The sequence below is a fragment of the Mauremys mutica genome, chromosome 6, assembly GCF_020497125.1.
Source record: "Mauremys mutica isolate MM-2020 ecotype Southern chromosome 6, ASM2049712v1, whole genome shotgun sequence".
Lineage (NCBI taxonomy): Eukaryota > Metazoa > Chordata > Testudines > Geoemydidae > Mauremys > Mauremys mutica.
Window position 1 is genome coordinate 75979849 of NC_059077.1, and position 20232 is coordinate 76000080.

At 39.9% G+C, this 20232-nt stretch overlaps 1 protein-coding gene across 1 annotated transcript in view; it reads left to right on the forward strand.

Moving 5' to 3' along the window:
• GRAMD2B (GRAM domain containing 2B) overlaps positions 1-20232 on the forward strand; it is a 44829-nt gene that overhangs the window by 16200 nt on the left and 8397 nt on the right. The window contains exons 2-11 of the mRNA XM_045022310.1: positions 3181-3303; positions 5603-5690; positions 6708-6774; positions 9139-9242; positions 13538-13633; positions 14674-14745; positions 14859-14939; positions 15616-15727; positions 19525-19647; positions 19842-19929. Of these exons, the coding sequence (XP_044878245.1) occupies positions 3181-3303; positions 5603-5690; positions 6708-6774; positions 9139-9242; positions 13538-13633; positions 14674-14745; positions 14859-14939; positions 15616-15727; positions 19525-19647; positions 19842-19929 (954 nt within the window). The remainder of the gene's footprint in view (positions 1-3180; positions 3304-5602; positions 5691-6707; positions 6775-9138; positions 9243-13537; positions 13634-14673; positions 14746-14858; positions 14940-15615; positions 15728-19524; positions 19648-19841; positions 19930-20232) is intronic.

Consider the following 20232-nt stretch of genomic DNA (forward strand, 5'->3'; position numbering starts at 1 on the left):
TTCTCTTTATCTTGTTGAGCCCTGTGAGAAATCTGAATAACTGCATGATGCTTCATTGTTCCTCATCCTTCCTTCTGGTTGTTTTTGTGTCCCCTACTTAACTCCTGTCAACTTTCTCTGTAAGCAGCACTGTAACCTCTTTTATATAGCTTTTTACAGTGCCCAGTCTGGTGTGACCCTGATTCCTACTGGGGCCTCTCAACATGGCAGTAATATAAATAACAATCCTACATCCAGTTAAGAGTTACTTAAATTCAAGGTGTGTACACACAGACTCACCAATCCCAACACTGCTTGCTTCCTTCTCAGGCAAGTTACTTCTCCCAGGAAGCTTAAGAACTTTGGGGGGAAAGAGACGGACAGTTGACTACCTCCTGAAGCCATCATAAGAAGTGGCTAAAGGGCCACTAGGCCCTTCTATGCCCTAAGATAGCCACAACCTGTTCTGTAGTGGGAGGGAGCATCCCTGGCCAGCCCAGGTCCTGACCAAAGTCCTCTTTGAGGTTCATGCCCATTGGAACCTCAAACTAAATAAAACTGCTGGTCTGGGTTCTTGATATAAAAGGTTTGTGCTACCCAATGCCTCTAGAGTTCTGGTTCAGGTTAGATCAGCAGTCACTGAAAGCTGTTACCTCTGGTCAGACAAAATTGACGCCTGTTGGTGGAACAGTGTGGAAACTTGCTGTGTTGATCCCTGTGCTTTGACTCTTCTGTGAGTAAATGGAATTTTCCTTAGCAAATGTCTATTTGGTATCTCTTTCATGGGCATTAAATTCACTGGGTGTGGGACTGGTTGCTCAACAGGTGGGTGTTCTCTCAAGCTTTCAAATTTATAAATCCCAATGTAAATAAGGCATAAGGCTCTGATTATTTGTGTCCTATAAAATAAACATTGGTAATCAGCTGCTGGCTGAGAGAATGTGGTAGATTTGCATGAGCATTTTGCAATGTTTCTCTCCTGACCTCACTCTGCCAATGTCAGGTAGACACTGTTTTGATTTCTTTGTGCAATTCCAAGTGAAAATATGAGATTGAAGTCAGTCTGAGAAGTCCTATGCTAATATGAATGACAAGGTCTTGGTCTTGGTTTAGTAATTAAAATATCTACCAAAACTTTTAATTGAAGTTACATTGCAAAATGTCATCAAAATGATGATCTGGACTGCGGTTGCCTTGCCATCTGTATAACCATTGTAAAATTGCATACAGATCTATTAAAAACTACATGGAGAGGTCTCTTGTAAATTGGGGTCATCCAGGACCACCTTTAAGGAACACAGTTAATGTTGACAGATGCAACATTTACCCTACCTTCTTATTTTCCTTGCTGTTTGTTGGCAAATTTCTAATCTTTCTTTCTAGGATTTGATCCCCAAAATAAGAGATGTATGTGGTAGCTTACTAAAAAACCTAAGCAACTTTATAACTAAAATCCATGCATACCAGAGGATTCTGCCCTCAATTGATTTCTTTTTTTAAAAAAATGTCAATATCAGCTTCCAATGTGGAACAGTATTAAACAATGGATGGGGATGGGGAAAGAGGCTTAAAAATACAGATGGTTGGACAGCCTCCTCCTTTGCCTTTAGACTTGAACCCGTGTGTGTAATATTTAAAAAAAAAAAATCTAGAATGGTGTTAAGAATCAGGGCAAATTTTACAAAGGGTTGTGTATTTGTTTAAATTTGGCTACCATTTTGCCTACCATATAACTTAATTAGTATGGTAGTATATGTGTTTGCCATGGGAAAGACGGATTTCAGTCTCATACACAGGCTATTAAACACAGATCCTGTAGTGTGACCTAGGTCACCTTCATAAACCTGACAGATGCTTCTTCACGTTTAAAATAAAATAGAATAAAAATGCTTTCATGGAAACTTTGTAGTAAGTAGTGACTGAGGGGTCAAACGGGACCTATTGGTTCCAGTTAAGAGGAACTCTGCCTTAACACATTCTTTATAGCCAATTGTATGTTATACTTAACTTGATTTTATTATAACTTGTAGGCTGACTAGAAAATTTAAAAAATTCTAACTACTTGACTCAGTTAAGCACTGAACTCATTTAGTTTAGATTTATTCCTTTACTACTTGGAGCCAAAGCTGGACTACAAATACGATTGATTGTGTAATACTAGCACTTTCGTTTCTGATCATTTTTCCCCCATTGCTAGAATTTCAATGCTGCAGCTCATGTTGCTCAGGTGATATCAGGTCTGTGGTTGGAGAGTCTTTCCAGGACACTAAATGAGTGTGTACTAAATAGTTACATTTTTGCATTAAGGTGTACTCTACATTGAATATTATACTTTGATAGATCTGCTGGTATTAAATTTCCCAATTAAATGGATTTTAAGAGCTGTTGCTGTGTACTTGAGTACAAGGAACAAGATAAGCTCCTTGTTTGCTTTATTTGAAAGCTTTATAAAGTATGACATTTGAATGCTGCTCTAGAAAACAAAGCAGTTCCACATTCATATGTAGGATTTGAGGTTATCCTTCAGCTAGATTGGTGCTTTTATCAAAAGGATAGGGGGGGTTGTTTTTTGGTTTCCTGCATGTTAGTGAGAATCCTCACAAAGATCTTTGAAAGTGCTCTTTTACTGATGTCTTTAACTTGGGGCTTATCGATGGGTTCTGCAATATGCCCTGATAAGGCTTTATAGCTACACTTTGTACATTTTGCTGCATCCTAGAAAATGAGACAACTTTTTGAAATGCATGTCATGGAAAGGGTTTAACAGGAAAAACTATATTTATGTTAGCTATTTATAGAACTAATAAAAAAAAAACATGGTGAGGGGGACTTTTGTCAATTTCAAAACAATAAAAATTTTCAAAGGAGCACTTAGCACCAGTCACTGTAGTATCTATGTAGACATTAGCTGATCTAGAAGGTTATTTTAAGTTCCTATGTTAGTATGACAGAAAAAGACTGACGATTAAAGCTCTAAGTAAACAAGAGTGGAGGCTATGCATTTAGTTTTCCCAAGTATGATCAAAGATACAAGAATGCCTATTGTTAAAATCTTTATATGTTAAAATCTAAAATTAATGATTTGAAATACACATCAGACAATTTTCTTTAGATCATTTTGCAGTGGCTTTTGTTTTTTGACCTTGTTATGAATCCTCAGATAAAGAGAATCTCTCTCTCTCTCTCTCTCTCTCTCTGCAGTTCAGATGGAGAATATGGTGCAGAGGAAAAAAAGAAGGCTGGAAAATCACCCAGCCTATTGCCACAGACCCCTACTAATGAGGCTGAATGTTTTGATGACCGGAAAAAAGCTGGTGCCACTAGGTAATGTCAGAAAACTGACTAGCAGAAACTGAGCAGCAATAAAAATTGCTGAGACCCATCCAAAAAAACTGGTTTGAAACCAGATAAATATTTAGTAAACATAAGGTCCTGGTTGTGGCCCGGTCTTGTGCCGCTGTACAAGGGAATAATGAGGTATCAGATGCTCACTTGTGCCAGCTATTGGAACACAGAAAGGAGCATTTCAGGGGAAGAGCAACCTCCTTGGGGCTCCTACATCCAACCCCCTATGCAAGTAGGTGGGAAAGGACAGGATGAGGTAGGTAGTGGGCAGAACTAGCTGGCATAGTTGTACTGGCATGCCAAAGAAAGTACACTGCACAGATCTAGACCTGGTGCAGGTTACTTCCATTGCAGAACAGGGAGAGACTGGCTGCCAGGCTTTGTCTGGCTCCAGGGCTACTCCTGGTGCAGCAGAATGTTCATAGAATCATAGAATTCAAGATCAGAAGGGACCATTATGATCATCTAGTCTGACCTCCTGCAAGATGCAGGCCACATAAGCCAATCCACCCACTCCTTTAGCAACCGACCCCTGCCCCATGCTTCGGAGGAAGGCGAAAAACCTCCAGGGCCACTGCCAATCTGCCCTGGAGGAAAATTCCTTCCCGACCCCAAATATGGCGGTCAGCTGAACCCCGAGCATGCGGGCAAGACTCTCCAGCCATACCCTCTGGAAAAAGGTTAAGAATATCATATCATTGACCCATTGTACTATTTACCAGTTTGGCACTTAATTGACCTATTGACTAAGCCCGTTATCCTATTATACCATCTCCTCCATAAACTTATCTATCTTAATCTTAAAGTCATGGAGGTCCTTCGCCCCTACTGTTTCCCTCGGTAGGCTGTTCCAGTATTGCACTCCCCTGATGGTTAGAAACCTTCGTCTAATTTCAAGCCTAAATTTCCTGACTGACAATTTATATCCGTTTGTCCTCGTGTCTACATTAGCACTGTTGTAGAGTCCTTTGCTCATGACACAGGTATAACTGAGCCCTAATATGGGATCCCTGTGATAAGAATCTTTTGTCTCTTCAACCCCTCAATTACACCATTCTTATAGGGAAACAGGATTCGGTGATAGAAATCTCTGTAGCAGTATATACTAAGTCTTGTGAAAACGCTAAATCAAAGAGTTTGGGTGGCAGGGAATACCAATAACTCCTCCAAAACTAAGGCTGTGATGGTTTTAAAATTCTATTCAAACAGCTAGATGACGCACTGCATGGTTATGAGCGGAAGTCCTAATGGCGTGTCTTCTTGCCTGTTCCTTAGATGACCAATGCAACAACCAACCTAGGATCACAGATTTGCTTACAAGGCAAACACACATGAGCCTATTACATCTTCTTGCACATACTGTGTTTCCCTGCTGCTTCATGTAAAACTCTTGAGGAAGTAGAAGAATTTTCACTGTAGACTGCACCTCTCCAGTCAGACATCTGTCCCACGAAAAATTTACCTGATAGTCCCTGTACAGTGTTTTTTGTAGGGTTAATATTCTTACTATCATTCAAGATTTGAACCCAGTAGTGACTATATCAAATGACACACATGATGATTTCACATAAAACAAAAACCACCCAATGAAATCAATAGGCAGCGAATTAAAAACCAATATAAGGACTGGGCATTGTGTGAAGAAGTCCTTCAGTCTGTGGAACTAATTGCCAGGGCATGTTATGAAGGCCTTAACTATAACTAGGCTCAAAAAAAGTAGATAAATTCATGGAGGATAGGTCCATCAGTGGCTATTAGCCAAGATGATCATGGATGCAACCCCTTGCTCCGGGTGTCCTTAAGGCTCTGTCTGCCAGATGCTGGGACTAGACAACAGGGGACGGATCACGTGATAACTGCCCTGTTCTGTTGATTCCTTCTGAAATATCTAGCATTGGCCACTGTCAGAAGACAGGATACTGGGCTAGATAGACCAGTATGGCCATTCTTATGTTCTTCTATCCAAAAGAAAAGCCATAGTCTTTGCCTATAAGGTGAACAAAGTATACAAAAGAAACTAACAGTAGTTAATTTTCTAAACAAGAAATGAACATTCCCTCTAACGTTAAAAGGTTTTCATTGATCTGTGAGACCTGGCGTGTTCTGAAACTGATGTTAACTGTGCTGTCTCTTGATGACAACAAAGCAGATAAGGAGAATAAGAATGAAAGTTAATAAAGGATGAATGTGTGCCATAGACAGAAGTATAGATCTGGATGGTAACAAAACTAATGAAATGACACTAAGAATGGTATTAGGAATGTTTTCATACCCTCAGGACAAAGATCAATGTGGACAGCCCCCTCCTGACAGCAGATATCAAGAGTGACTCCAAGATTGAAAGGAAAAAACGTGCCTCAAATCAGGTAATACAGCGATAACGTGTGTGGTTTTTAGTTAGAGTAAATGACTATACTGTCATTGTCTAGCCCAGTAACAGTACTGTTCATTGTAGTGTAAGTACTCAAGGTTTGGGCACTGCCACTGGTTTCTTGCCCAGTGCCTTTGAGTGAAACATGGTAAGTGCAAAAGTGAAGCCTTACTACCAAGTACAGCCACTGAGGATTTGAGACAAAGGAACAATCTTTAACAGGAGCAGAAGATGACTTTTCCAGTTTAGTTCAAAAGATTTTAGAATATCATCCTTCTTTTGGGAAAGTTCACCCATGGGATATTCTCTCCCTCCTCGCCCTTGCCCTCTGCATATCTATTCTAAATATAGATCACATCAGCTTACTGGTGCAGATACTCTCATGTGGCAACATCTAGAATGTATATTTCTCACTTTGAAATGTTCTTTGAGGTTTTTTGTTTGCTGTCCTCTGATTTAAGTTGGAGTATGGATGTAGTTTTGCCCCCAGAGTTGAGTAGTGTTATTTCTCCTGCCCTGCCTTCGTGAATTTCTTCACATCACATTAGATGGTACAGCTATAGAAGAAAATTCAACTCTAACTATGGCATTACAACTAGTGCCTCCTCCTCTTCCATCTCTGCAGAAGATAGTGCTTTATCCAGACAGCAGAGCTGGAGGATTCTGTAAAGTTAGCAAAAAGCTCAGTATGGATGTACCACTCTCAAACCACTAAAACTAGTGCTATCTTTCTGTTGTATAAAGGTTGCGCAAACACAAATAAAATATCACTGAGCTCTTTTCTTTTGAGGTGTTTAAAAGAAGAGCTATAAGGCAATCTTTTACTTCCAGAACTCTTGAATTTGAGGATAAGGGGGTATTTATTCATTTAACTGCATTTCTGTAGCACTAATCACCAATGTATCTGAGCATATAGAGGATGCTAAAGGAGAAAGCAAGTGTGCAGATTAAGGGGGGTAAATATATTTTAATGAAAGAATAACCAAAATGTGTTCTGTTTGTTTAATTTTAGTTCAAGGCAAATGCTCACTATCACAAGCTATTTCTGGATGTTCCAACTGCAGAGCCACTGAAGCAAAGTAAGTACCACACCATTATTTTATCTGTCCCAGAATGCAAAGTGAATCCATGACAGGACAATGGAAGCTGTCGGTTATTCAAGATCCACTACATAAATGAATATCTCTGTTATAAGAGCAGTTTAGCTGATTGGATTTATATATTCATAAGGCCTGTTCCTCCATCTACTTAATGTTCCAGTGGAAATCTTGCAGAATTAAACACATCATTCCTTTGTTTTCAGTTGTCAGGAGATGTTTGTGAATCATAACCTGTGATGTGACAGTTTTGTACTTCCAAATAGAAATAACCAAGATTTACACATTCTACTTGGTTACTACTGACTAATCCTACCAAAACCTGCAGTAGAGGTGTGAGAGAACTGACCAAATGACTAGTTCATTCTGAAGACATTCAAGTATGTAAAACTCTTAAAGTTCTGGCCAACTTTGTGTCCTTTTACCTGGAAATACACAGTGATCAAGCTCAATCCCTTTAAATTTCAGGTGTTGGTAAGAGAAGTAGTGGGTTAGAGGGTGTTAAACTTTAAAAGTTTATATAGAGCCATAACTATATAAGAGCACAAAAGATGCACAGCTTGTGGCAAGACCTTAAAAGAAGGAATAGCAACTCCGCGTGTGGTCAGCATGCACTACATAAATGGGGAAGGCGGGATTGTTCTGTAGCTGTAACATAAAACGCATCCTATTCAAATGCGTATCTCTCAATCTGCTTTGGGACTAATCTACAGGATTCATGTTGTATTTAGTGGGTTTAGGGAGAGAAGTGGCTAACACACCAAGAATTCTTCTTGTTTTCAATATGTGGTAACCTGAAATGAGCATAATATATTCATAGGAAGTAAGTGGAAGTCATTGTGTAAGGTACTTTAACCTTTGGAAGCTTTTTCACATTGTGTATCTTGCTGTACTCCTCAATGGAAGGTTTTACATTTAAGTTCAGAATGTGTAAGAAACTTCCTGAATTCTTCTTAACTCATTTGGCTCATCCCTATTTACAATGCGTTTTTAATACCTTGAAGGTTTAACAGAGTTCAAACTCATACACGTTTGAGCTCTAACGATTTTTCTGTGCATAACTAACTCTTTTGTGTGCTTTAAAGAAATTTATCAATTTATTTTTATGAATAGCACAGGGCTTTTTTTAAAGCACCCCTGCTCATCTCGTGGTTGCCAACCCTGCAGGATCATCCTGGAGTCTCCAGGAATTAAAGATTAATCTTTAATTAAAATTGTCATGTGATGAAACCTTTTATGTACTTGAAAACTGTTATCATGTCCCCCCTCAGTCTTCTCTTTTCCAGACTAAACAAACCCAATTTTTTTCAATCTTCCCACATAGGTCTAGACCTTTAATCATTTTTGTTGCTCTCCTTTGGACTCTCTCCAATTTGTCCACATCCTTCCTGAAATGTGGTGCCTAGAACTGGACACCAATACGCCAGTTGAGGCCTAATCAGCATGGAGTAGAGCGAAAGAATTACTTCTCGTGTCTTGCTTACAATACTCCTGCTAATACGTCCCAGAATTATGTTTGCTTTTTTTGCAACAGCTTTACACTGTTGACTTGTATTTAGCTTGTGGTCCACTATGACCCCCAGATCTCTTTCCTCAGTACTTCTTCCTAGGCAGTCATTTCCCATTTTGTATGTGTGCAACCGATTTGTTCCTTCCTAAATGAAGTACTTTGCATTTGTCCTTATTGAATTTCATCCTATTTACTTCAGACCAGTTTGTCCAGAGCATTTTGAATTTTAATCCGATCTTCCAAAGCACTTGCAACCCCTCTCAGCTTGGTATTGTCCGCAAACTTTATAAGTGTACTCTGTATGTCATTATCTAAATCATTGATGAAGATATTGAACAGAACTGGACCCAGAACTGATCCCTGCGGGACCCCACTTGTTATGTCCTTCCAGCATGATTGTGAACCACTGATAACTACTATCTGAGATGGTTTTCCAACCAGTTTTGCATCCACCTTATAGTAGCTCCATCTAGGTTGCATTTCCCTAGTTTGTTTATGAGAAGGTCATGCGAGACAGTATCAAAAGCTTTCCTAAAATCAAAATATACCACATCTACCGCTTCTCCCCCCACACCACCCCATCCACAAGGCTTGTTACCCTGTCAAAGAAAGCTATTTGGTTGGTTTGACACAATTTGTTCTTGACAAATCCATACTGATTGTTCCTTATCACCTTATTATCTTCTAGATGTTTGCAAATTGATTTCTTAATTATTTGCTTCATTATCTTTCCGGGTACAGAAGTTAAGCTGACTGGTCTGTAATTCTCTGGGTTGTCCTTATTTCACTCCTTTTTTAAAAAAAAATTTTTTAATGTAATATATCTGTGTTTATAGGCTTTACCTGCGCTCTACAGAAAGAAATTCTGTACCAAGGAAAGTTATTTATATCTGAAAACTGGATTTGTTTCCATTCCAAGGTCTTTGGTAAAGACACCAAGGTTAGTAGCATCTCTGTGTGCAAAAAGCAATGTAATTATGTGGGATCTTGGTGATTTTTTTCTAGAAATTCCTGCTCTTTTAATATGCACAAGTGGTATTAAGCCTCTTATCTTCTTGCTTAAGCATTACTGAACACTAACAACTATATTGCCGTAATGCCCAAAAGCACCAGTCAGCCATTGTGCTGTACAATGTGCAGAAGAAAAGGCATTCAATATGCAGTGATCAGAGTACTGACAAGCCCACATCATGTTAGTTCCATGTCTGAATTTTTTTAATGTTTGTTTATAATTGTTATTTACACTACAAAATCTAGAGCTATTGCAGGGGACACTCTGGGTAGAAGTGGAAGATAGGAGACAAACAGAAGGGGGAAGGAGGAGACAAAGCCAAGAAGCACAATGGGCAGGGAGAGTGTGGTTTGGGAGTTGAGGAGGTGTGGGAAGGTAGGAGAAACACATTCTCCCAACCACTGCTGTTACTCCCTATGTGGAGTGGTGAAGGGAGGCCATTGGACCCAGTGCTCTGTATTCTTGCCTGTGGGTCTGCTGGGATGGGCAGAGGTTGGTTGTGGAGGTACAGACTTACCCCTATAGCCAGTACTGGCTGTTTGGGGAAAGAGTTCTGAGAGATTTTCATGTTGTATCATGGTGTGACAGCTCCAAGCAAGTTTTTGGGCCCCATTGTAGTAAGCACTGTACGTATGGACAATTAAGAGATGGTCCCTGCTTGAAGAGGTTTCTGTTTTCAACATAAATTTTGCCCTGACTTCTAGTCCTTGGGATCCCACCGAAACAAATCGGTGTAGCTGAATTTTGGGCAGTTGTTCTTTTCAGTGGGAATACTGTGCCCTGAATGTGTAAAATATTTGTACATTTCCTTGAATGAGAATAAGATTTAGATGCACATCCTTTCCTCCTTCTATAATTACTAGGGTGCTGACGCCATACCTTTTGACTTAACTTCAATCCATTTCTCTAACTATCAGCCTAGGAAGGAAATCAGATCAAAGGCCTTAATAGGACACCTGATATTTGGAGGAATTTTTTTAAGAATGTAAAATAGATTTAAAGAATGATTAATGATAAATTGTTCATAATAGTAGCTTATTGCATTTGCAAGGTGTACTATTAGATGACTCAAGTAACTGAGTTATTGTTTGTTGTGAATTAATAGATTGGATTAGTCAGTTAATTTTTTGACATGAATGGGGAAATGGCACAAGTGTTTAATAACAGCCATATAGAACAAATAAGGAAGCTGAAATTAACAAAAGGGACATGTTGTGCCACCCTTGCTCATTGAGTACAACCTTCCTTGTCAGTAGTTCCATTGAAATTAATGAGACTACTTGTAGAGTAAGCTGATACTCAGCACAAGTAAGTGGCAGATTTTGGCCCAAACTGAAGTTCAGCTTTGAAGTATGCAAGCTAACATACATGATGAAATGTAATCTGACACTCAATGGGAGGGATAAACCTGGGAAGTCAGTAATGTGGAAAGAGACTTAGGAATTAGACATTTAGCACTGTGTTATGATTTCAAAATAAATCAGTATAGATTTTGGGCTACATATGGTACACAAAAACATCCCATCATAGTGCAAGGAGATGTACGATCTCTCTTTATATGACTGTGATACAACTGCACCTAGGTTACTTGTTGGAAAGATATTGAGAAATTGAAGGAATTCAGAGAAGAGTAACAATTCCTGCCTCTTCTGGGCTGTGCAGCAACCACAAATGTTCCCAAGAATGAATCACACTTCTGAATCACAATATCAGGTTATGCTGCATAGTCCAAGTTGCCCATAGTTTCAGTCCTCTGGACAGTGAGTATTGCAGATGAATTGCACAGATGAGTAGAAGTGAAATGGTCTTACAGTGATTCTCCGTGGTAAACAATTGCTGGCATAAGTGTGTAGGAAATGGGTATTCCAGCCCACTTACATTATTTTTCCTCCTTTTTTGAACTAGGATATCAATTAATATCAGTCATCAAAATAGTATTAAGCAGAAACTTCATTAAACTTTAATGCAGTCGGGATGACTCTATTTGATGAAGTTTGCAGAATACATTTTTAATTGACCTATTTTTATTTAAATATATTTATTTGATAATGCTGACAGTAAGTCATTTTCCAGAAAAAAATTACAAACAAAGCCCTGTTAAGAAATTCTTACCATCTAACTACACAACATATGATACAATGGCTTGAAGTGGTTTCCATCATATACAGGGTTTACAGTTTGGTTCAGGGGCTCTCAGCACCCCCACAAATTGTTCTAGCACCCCTAAGGAAAGGTAAAGGAAGCAGGTTGAGGTAAGCAGGCTATTTTCAGTAGAGATTTAAAGAAGTGGGTTAGAGGCATTCTGGTCATGATGTGAAAACAGCATAGTAAGCAGGCCAAGTAGAAGTTCCGGGGGTGGTGTGGGGGGTGTATCTATGTATTTTTATTATATATAAAAAATAATACATACACACGCGTGCACACACATGAAATTGAGAACTGGAGATGGGCCAGAGTTGCAAATTTTGCATCCAAGTCTCCCAAAAACCTCAGGGGTGTTTTGAACTTGAGACTTTTGATTCAGGCCCATCTTTTTATCAAGAAATTTATTAGCAATGGCTTTTGATCAAAGCCTTGACCTCTTCTCTAGCCTTTAAGCTGAGGGTAGAGTATCCATTTGGTTAGCCATCCCTAAAATGGTGAATGACCAAAATGTCATACCCAGGCTAAACATAAGCAAAAGCATTGGTGGTGATAGTTAGCCAAAACATAATAAGACCATTTCATGTCTCAGTGTTGCTTTCCTTAGACCAGTGGTCCCCAACCTTTTCAGTGTGGCGGGCGCCTGATGACTAGCCGCCGAGGAGCGTGGCCGCAGGGCAAGCAGCTGCCAAAATGCCACCGAGAAGCGGCAGCGCCAACAAGCGTCACCGCTGAAATGCCGCCGAGAAGTAGCGTCATCAAGAGGCGTCACCACCAAAGATCAGCGGGATTTTGGCGGCAGCGCTTCTTGACATTGCCGCGTCTTGGCGGCATTTCGGCAGCTCCTTTTCCGGTGGCCAGTAGGCGGGTGCACATAGATGCCTTGGTGAGCGCCATAGTGCCCACGGGCACCACGTTGGGGACCCCTGCATTAGAGGCTCTTCATAAACAGAAGCTAACAACTAAAAGGTGATAGGAGACTTTTTATTTATGGAATAATCTATTTCAATTTATTTATAATTCTTAGTCTGCAGTACTAATGTATGCTTTCAATTCAGTGCTATGAAAGGTCATTTATTAGCCAAATTTTAGACACATTTCCCTCATTCCTAATCTCTCCCATGTCTTAGTCTCTCTGGACTCTGCATCAGTCAGAAGTGTAAATAACAGAAATTCTAACGGGGTGACCATTCCATCCTCTGTATAGCCTGAAGTGTCACATCTGCCTGTCTTGCTGCCAGTCTTTGGTTGGAAACAGAGCCTGCCCATCATGCTCTCTCTAGTAATATGGGATTTTGAAGTGGGGCCGATACCAAACTCCTGAACTAAAACACCCTGAAACTTAAGAGAAAGTCCTCATTAGAAACCAAACTTTGTGATCAAGCATATGATCTCACTAATGAAGGCAGGAAGGAAAAGTATTGAAAGTACTGATTTATGTAAAGTATAGTTTGCAGGTGTATTTGCAAAAAGGCTGGACAGCATACATGGAGATGTGTTTATATTTAGCATGAGTGGGCTAAATCCTTTTAGTTATGCTGAAAGATCTGAACTGTTTACTCAACTGCTTGCCACAAACGAGGCACTGTATAAGTAGTGGGGTAGAGCTTGAAATATGTTGATTCTTTGACCTGTATCTCCTGCAAGCTACGTTCTGGAATGTTTCTTCTCCTAAATAGTCTGCTATGGGACCTCGCTTCTTTTACAATATTTGCTGACCAGATGTTCTGCAAAATTAGAATAAATTCAGACCTCTTCTGAAAACTCTAGACCCCAGAAATGGGGAGAGGGGAATTGCTTTTGTTTCTTACATGCTTCACAAACTTTTGTTAGCGTAAAACATAGCTGATGAATTAACATTTAGACTTGAGTGAAAGCAAAAAATAGAGCTCCTTACATCAACCCACACCTATTGTGTGTAACAATCAGAACGAGGCTCTGGAAAAGATTTAGTGTTTCAGCATACTTGATCTATGTTAGTGGATTGGTTTTCACACAAACTGCTATTTGTACATAACCAATAAGGTGATTGAAGTATTATATTATTTTGGCACTCTAACAACATGATGATTTCATTTCAGATTAGTATTCCTGTGCTCTCGGTAAAAGTAATAAAGAAAACCAAAACTGCCCTTCTGGTGCCAAATGCTCTGGTCATAGCAACAGTCACTGACCGGGTAAGTGTAGCGTTATCTTTGACCTCTCTTGCTTTCTTCTCTCCTTACTCCTAGAACTTGTCATGGTGGAATCTTGAGGAAGCAGTTGCCAGGTGGCTGTTCAGAATATCGAGGCACAGACCAGTCCCATGTGGCCATTTTAGGGTCACAAAACCAAGCCTTATAGGATTTGACCAGCTCTATGGCCTGAAGCACCCCTCTGAGGGGACCTTCTCTTTGCCTGTCCTGTGGGAAAGGGGTGCTTCAATCTTCCAGAGTACCATATTTCCCCTGGGACTCACAGAAGATGCAGCTCTGCAGGGTATTGAGAGAAGGGGGTGGGTATAGAGAAGCAGGGCACCAGCAGCTCTACATGGACCTACAAACCTCCCAGATTACTACATGGCAATCCAGGATGGAGCTAAAACAGCTGAGGAAATTAATCTATTTTGGGGGCCCTTTATGCAACTGCAGGGAGTCCTATCTAGTGGCAGCAGGTCTTGGAGGGAAAAGTATCATCTACTGGATCAGCAGCCCCACCTCCTACAGCACCTCTGACACCTCCAGTCCAACCAGTAACAATCTAATTTAGTTCAGATACAGCATAATAGCAGCCCATATTGGTATTCAGGATTGTTTCTGGTTTGTTTGGTTTTTAAAAAAACCTGAGAACTCCTACAATATCTATGCATTGGAAGGGGTCTGATTTGTCAATATAATTTGACCAGGGAGGATAAGGCAAATTGACTTCCCCCTCCCCCTGCCTCTCCCCCCCCCCCCCCCAGATGGAGAAAATATAGTTCTTACCCAGCAAAACTTCTGAGTTTTACCTGGGTGTAGACTGCAGGCTTTGGCAAATTATAGGCCTAGTCCACATTTTTTATAAAACTCTTAAACTGTGTTCTTTACTTCATATCTTCTAGGCCTTTCTTTACTATCTGCAGGCCTTTGAAAGTAATTGCTGAACCAGCAAGCGCACCCTGTTAACAACTGATAAGATGAAACTTGTGCAAAATACCTTTTTTCAAACAATTATGTAAATTATTACTTTTGTCTTTCAGTTCATATTTGTCTCCTTGCTCTCCAGAGACACAACCTACAAGCTATTAAAATCTGTCTGTGGACACTTAGAGGTAAGTATTGACAGAGTGAAGTTGTGAAGCTCAGTTATGTTCCTTATGACTGCTTTTTATTTTAAAGATTAGCAATTAAATAATTTTTTTTTATTTTAAAAATTGGCTTTCAGGATGTAAGTGTTGGCAATAGTCCCAATCCTTCTTCCGCCGAAAACAGCTTCGGGGCCGATCGCCCTATGACCCTGCCTTTGGTAAGATGGTTAATAAATGGAACTTTATCAAAAGCAAAATAAAAGTCTAAATTGTCCAAACTCTTCTATTGTCTCAAACTGAAGGAAAGCTTGACACACACACATTCTGTCACCTCAGAAAGCTCCGAATGAACTGCAAGTGGTTGGTGATACCAGCATAGATGTAATCTTCTCTCCACAAGAACGATGCATGAATAGATGTGGTGTCTGTATATGTGCACTGAGTATATAACAATGCCCGTTATTAAGGTCTGTATGTGGGCTGTGCGCTGACTTGCATTTTTCTTCCTTTCCACATGCCTGCGTTTCCAGCAGTCAATCTTTTACTATGCTCTGTGCTAATTTAGAGTTGCAGTAAGCGGCTTCCCTTGTCATTGAAGGCAGAATAACAGGCTTCTCAAAGCTTCCCCTTGCAAACTTTCCCCTATGTGCCAGGTCAGTTCGTTGGTCTGAAGAAAAGCTGCTATTCAGTAGCAGACATATGCTGCAATCAATGATCAAATAGTTCAAGCTACAGCTATGCTAAATTCTTCATCTCTAGAGTGACACCTTTTAATTTCTGCTGCTCTGGCTACAAATTTCAGGTGCAAACAACCCAGAGTAATGAAGTAAAAACAAATAATCTTCATAATTTTAGGCCTTGCCTGGTCTTTTCCATTACGTTTTATCCCTTCAGGATTTCAGTGAAGACTACTCAGATTTGGATGGTATAGTGCACCATCAGAGACGAGAGTTGGAAGAGTCTAGCAGTACTGGCTCTCAGACCCCTGAATCGGAACACTTCCAAGGTCAGCATAATCTCAATATTTTAAGACTGAAAGTATTTAGAGCAGTGTTTTCCAAAGTGTGGGGTATACCCTCCGAAGGTTAGGTGACATGAAAGGCTAGCCTTGAGAGTACAGATGTACGTCTCAGTTGTTCTCCAGAGTCTCAGCTTTTGATTTTAAAAAAAATGCCTAGCTATTATGGGTTGTGAAGAAAACTTTCAGAACATAATCCAAGTGTAACTAAGACAAAGACATCTGCCAGAGTCTGCTGGCAGCCTGAAGCAATGGTTCTGAGGTGTGAACTGCGCCATTCATTTCAATGGATGTTAAATCAGATGCGAATGACCATGCTTTAGAGATCAACTTTCCCCATCAAAGCATTTAGGAATGGAGAGGAAGTATCATACTATGAAGATCTACATCATGTTTTCCCAAAGTGTGGTTTTGGTGGAGGAGAGGAAAGAACGGAAGATAGATAAATTAAGATGTGTAGGCCTTTAATGTTATATCCAGCTGCCAGCCATTGGGGGGTGTGTGTGTGTGTGTGTTATGCCTTTGCTAGTTTAGAGCGCTCTCTACTAGCAAAAACTTTCTTTCCATATAAATACATATAGGTACCTCTTAACCTTCTTTTAAATATGCTAATAGATCAAGCTGCTTTACTCTTGCTTCAGGCATATTTTCCACACCTTGAATCATTCTTGTAGCTCTTTTCTGAATCTATTCCAATCTTTTAATCTCCTTTTAGAGATCTGAACACCAGAACTGAACCCAGTAGTCTAGCAAGAGGAAGCATGATCCAGTTTAAGGTGCTAGACTGGAATTTGGATTCAGTTCCCTGCTCTGCCTCAGACTTCCTGTGGGACCTTCGACTTTGTTCCCCAGTTCTCTATCTGCAAACTGGGGTAGTAGCACTTCTCACAGGGATGTTGTGAAAATAAATACATTAAAGAATGAGGCACTCATTTACTATGTTAATGTGACCTATATAACCACCTTAGATAGACAGTAATGGTCTAAGCAATACCCTATACAGAGATAAGACCACTTCCCTATTTCTACTTGGCATTCCTATTTGTTAGGCTTCTCAGGGTATGTCTACACTCCAGCTGGGAGCCTGCTTCCCAGGGCGAGTAGACAAGACATGTATTAGCTCTACTCAGTCAAGCATCCTAAAAATAGCTGTGTAGCTGTGATAGCACAGGCAGTGGCTCAGGCTAGCCACCTGAGTACAAACTTACCTGGATCCCTCGGGTATGTATTCGGGCACCTAGTCCAAGCTGCTACCCATACTACCCCCAGCTATATAGCTATTTCTAGCACACTTGCTCAAGCAGAGCTAGCACGTGTCTGTCTACTCACACTAGGAAGCAAAGTGAAGCACTTACATTGTAAGTCTTTTTGTACAGGGCCAGCCCTATGTTTTCTGTCACCCAGGCACAAAATATTGTTGGGGTCCTCGAGCCTGGTGACTTGCCACCCCTGAATGTTGGCACTGAGGGCAGCCATCCTGGTCTCCTGTCCTGAGTCTGGGTCTGTCTTTGATAAGTTGAGGGCATTAAACTCTGTTCCTAGGATCAATAATCTAATTTCCTTTTTACTTAAAGTAACTGCAGTGATTTGTATATGCCTTTGTGCCAGAAACCAGTTTAAGTTCACAAAATATTGTCTAATGCATTAATTTTCAGTTTTATATGTCAAGTAGCAATGTAACTTCCTCCTTCGCTGCTGATCCATTCCTAATATGAACAGCTGAATTCCTGCTTTATCCCATATTAGTTTAAGTAAATAGGTGCTTTTGTGTAATGGTGCAAGACAGACAAAACAAAAACGATTTATCCTTGCAGCCTTGGGAAGTATCGCAGATGTTTCCACTTTTCCACCATTTTATTAGAAGAGGCTGGCTTTGGGCATATGAGCTTATTCACTCAAGGTTCTTTGAACAGTATCTGCAAATGCCTTAATATATACAAAGTTATCCTTCCTTAGCCCTGTGTTTTGCTTGATGTAATTGCTTTCTGTAACCAATCATCCCAAAACATTGCAGGAGGAGGGTGGGAGGCGGAGAGGATTTTGCTGCATCCTTTAATTATAATGGGAATAGTGGAGTGTCAATCTTTGCAATCTAAAGAAATAAGGCAAAAATCTGCTGTGTTACACTAGTGTAAGTAATGCTAATGTGCCCTGAGTGTCTAGTACTTGTAATGTTTTATGCCTCCTGGGCCATTCTGTGTTCTGCCTTGCAATTCCAAATCATTATCTGTATCACATGAAAAGCCATTTGAATAACAGTAACTTCAAATGAGGCAGTGTATCAATCCTCTTTTTTGTTTAGAATAGCCTAAATTATTTTTGGGAAACTGTTCTATGCCAGTCAGGAGGTCAGACTAGATGATCGCAATCATCCCTTCTGGAGTTAGAATCTATGAATCTATTAACTGGGTTAGGTTTAATTTAGTAGGGTTTTTTACTTTGCCACAAAGTTTGAAGCCCTTCCCCCCTCCCCTCCCCTTCCCACCCATGTTTACCAAGTGGGTTTCTGAAATGATTATTTGGTGATGGTAGGGAGCAACAACTAAACTGCTGAGTTGCTACCACCCACTGAACACGTTTCAGTTTCAGCTCACATCTCCATGGCAGTATTGCTATACCACCAGTTATATGGCCAACTTTTCTAATACTTGCATTCTCTAGGCTGCTTCAAGAGTGCAGAATTCTGTCCTGCAGGAACTAAGAACTTCCTTGTACTGCTCTATTCAAAGTGCACTTCTCTAACCTGCTTTCACAAATAAAAGCCCCAGCATCCCATTTAAAAAAAAAACAACTTAGTGCATCATTGTGGCATACTCAGATTCCACAGTTACAGGTATGCTATCAGAACCTGAACTGAATATAATTAAATCAGATTCCTAAATATAGCTACCATCCAATTCCCAGCAAAATAAATTGGCAGTCATCAAAGAGAATGGCTGGTCAGTGTGGCTAATGGCAGGACTTGTGATTTAGTCACATTGACCTGGTAGCTTGCTATTTTGGTGAAAACCACTATTTTCAGTGCTCTTCATTTCAAAAGGGCAGGTTCTAGGATTATTCTCATTTCACTTCCACTCATAATCTAGAAAACCTTCTTTTAGGACTAAATATTTGTTTGTACCTATATGAAGAGGAGAGAGAGTAATTTTCAAAAAAACATATTTCCTTTTTGCTTTCCTCCAACAAAAAATGAATAGTGGACACACTTGTGCTTCTGCCCAGTATATGCCTGCATCCAAGTACTTAAAATTCCAAGTACTCAGTTTTTGTGAGAACTCAATGGCAAGAGCAAAATTTTAATTTAAATTTTAAAAAAAAAAAGACACCCTTTAGAATATTAGGAAGCAAGCGTGTTTATTGGCGCTATCCTTTTAAAAAGTAGTAGTGATCCAATGCCCCAGAGTTCACGATATTGCTACTGAAAGTGGTTTGGGTCACTACTATAGAACATTTGTGTCTAATATTTCTACATGTTCTTCACTGACAGATGGCAACCCTCATGAGCTTTGCAGGTTAACTTTTTTAAACTTGCCCAAGGAACTTGAAACTTGAATACATTATAGCAAAGCATTTCACCATTGCGGCTTTTTTAGCTTATAAAATGTTGAACTTTTATGCAGATTGTACTAAAATCTGAAGATGAATCTTCTAATTCAGCCACCTGTATCCAGATCCCAGAAGGGCTTCCCTTCAGATCTTCATATTGGGGGAAACTCTGTCTAAGATGACCGTAATCATTTCCTTTGTGCTTCATTTAATTTAAAATCCAATCTTGTTTTTGACAGATTACCACGTCATTGAGACCCAGACTCACCTGAAAGTTTCCAAGGCAGAAGCAAAGTCTGTCCATACAGACATACTCAGTAAACATATGCCTGAAGGAATAGGCAGGAACGTTCCCAGAAATGGTAAAGAACCAAAACTAGATCTTCAGCAGGTATAAATTGGTGTAGCTCCACATAGGTGCAGGCAGCTAAACCAATTTACATCAGTAGAGTATCTGTCCCTCACTGTCTACATCCTTTGCCACATATTTGCAAAGTCTCTTTTGTTGTGTTGTCAGTCCATTTTGATCAAAATAATTCTGTTCTTCTCACGACAGGCCAGGCTGGAGCCTTTGGATTCTTCCACAGAGTGAAGTCCCACAGATTTTTGTCTCTGAATCACCTACTTGTTTTCTATGCAGCTCTGTAAGTGAACAGTTTTTTACCAAGACCATCAGAGTCTCCTCTTACCTTTATTACACCAGTCTTACTACAGTGCTGATTTCAATGGAGTTGCACCCCTGCCCAGTGTAAAACTAGAAGCATGTTTAAAAGTGGGTTTCTTCATTCCTCCTCGTTCGTGTACCAATAATAGGATTTTACAGTAAAATTTGTTCTTCTGTATAAAAGCCAACAGAAGAATACTGTTTCTTGTGAACTTTCTAAATTGTTCAAAGAAGTGATCCAGGGCAGGTGTGGAATTTATAGCCTATGCCCTATAGAAACCTC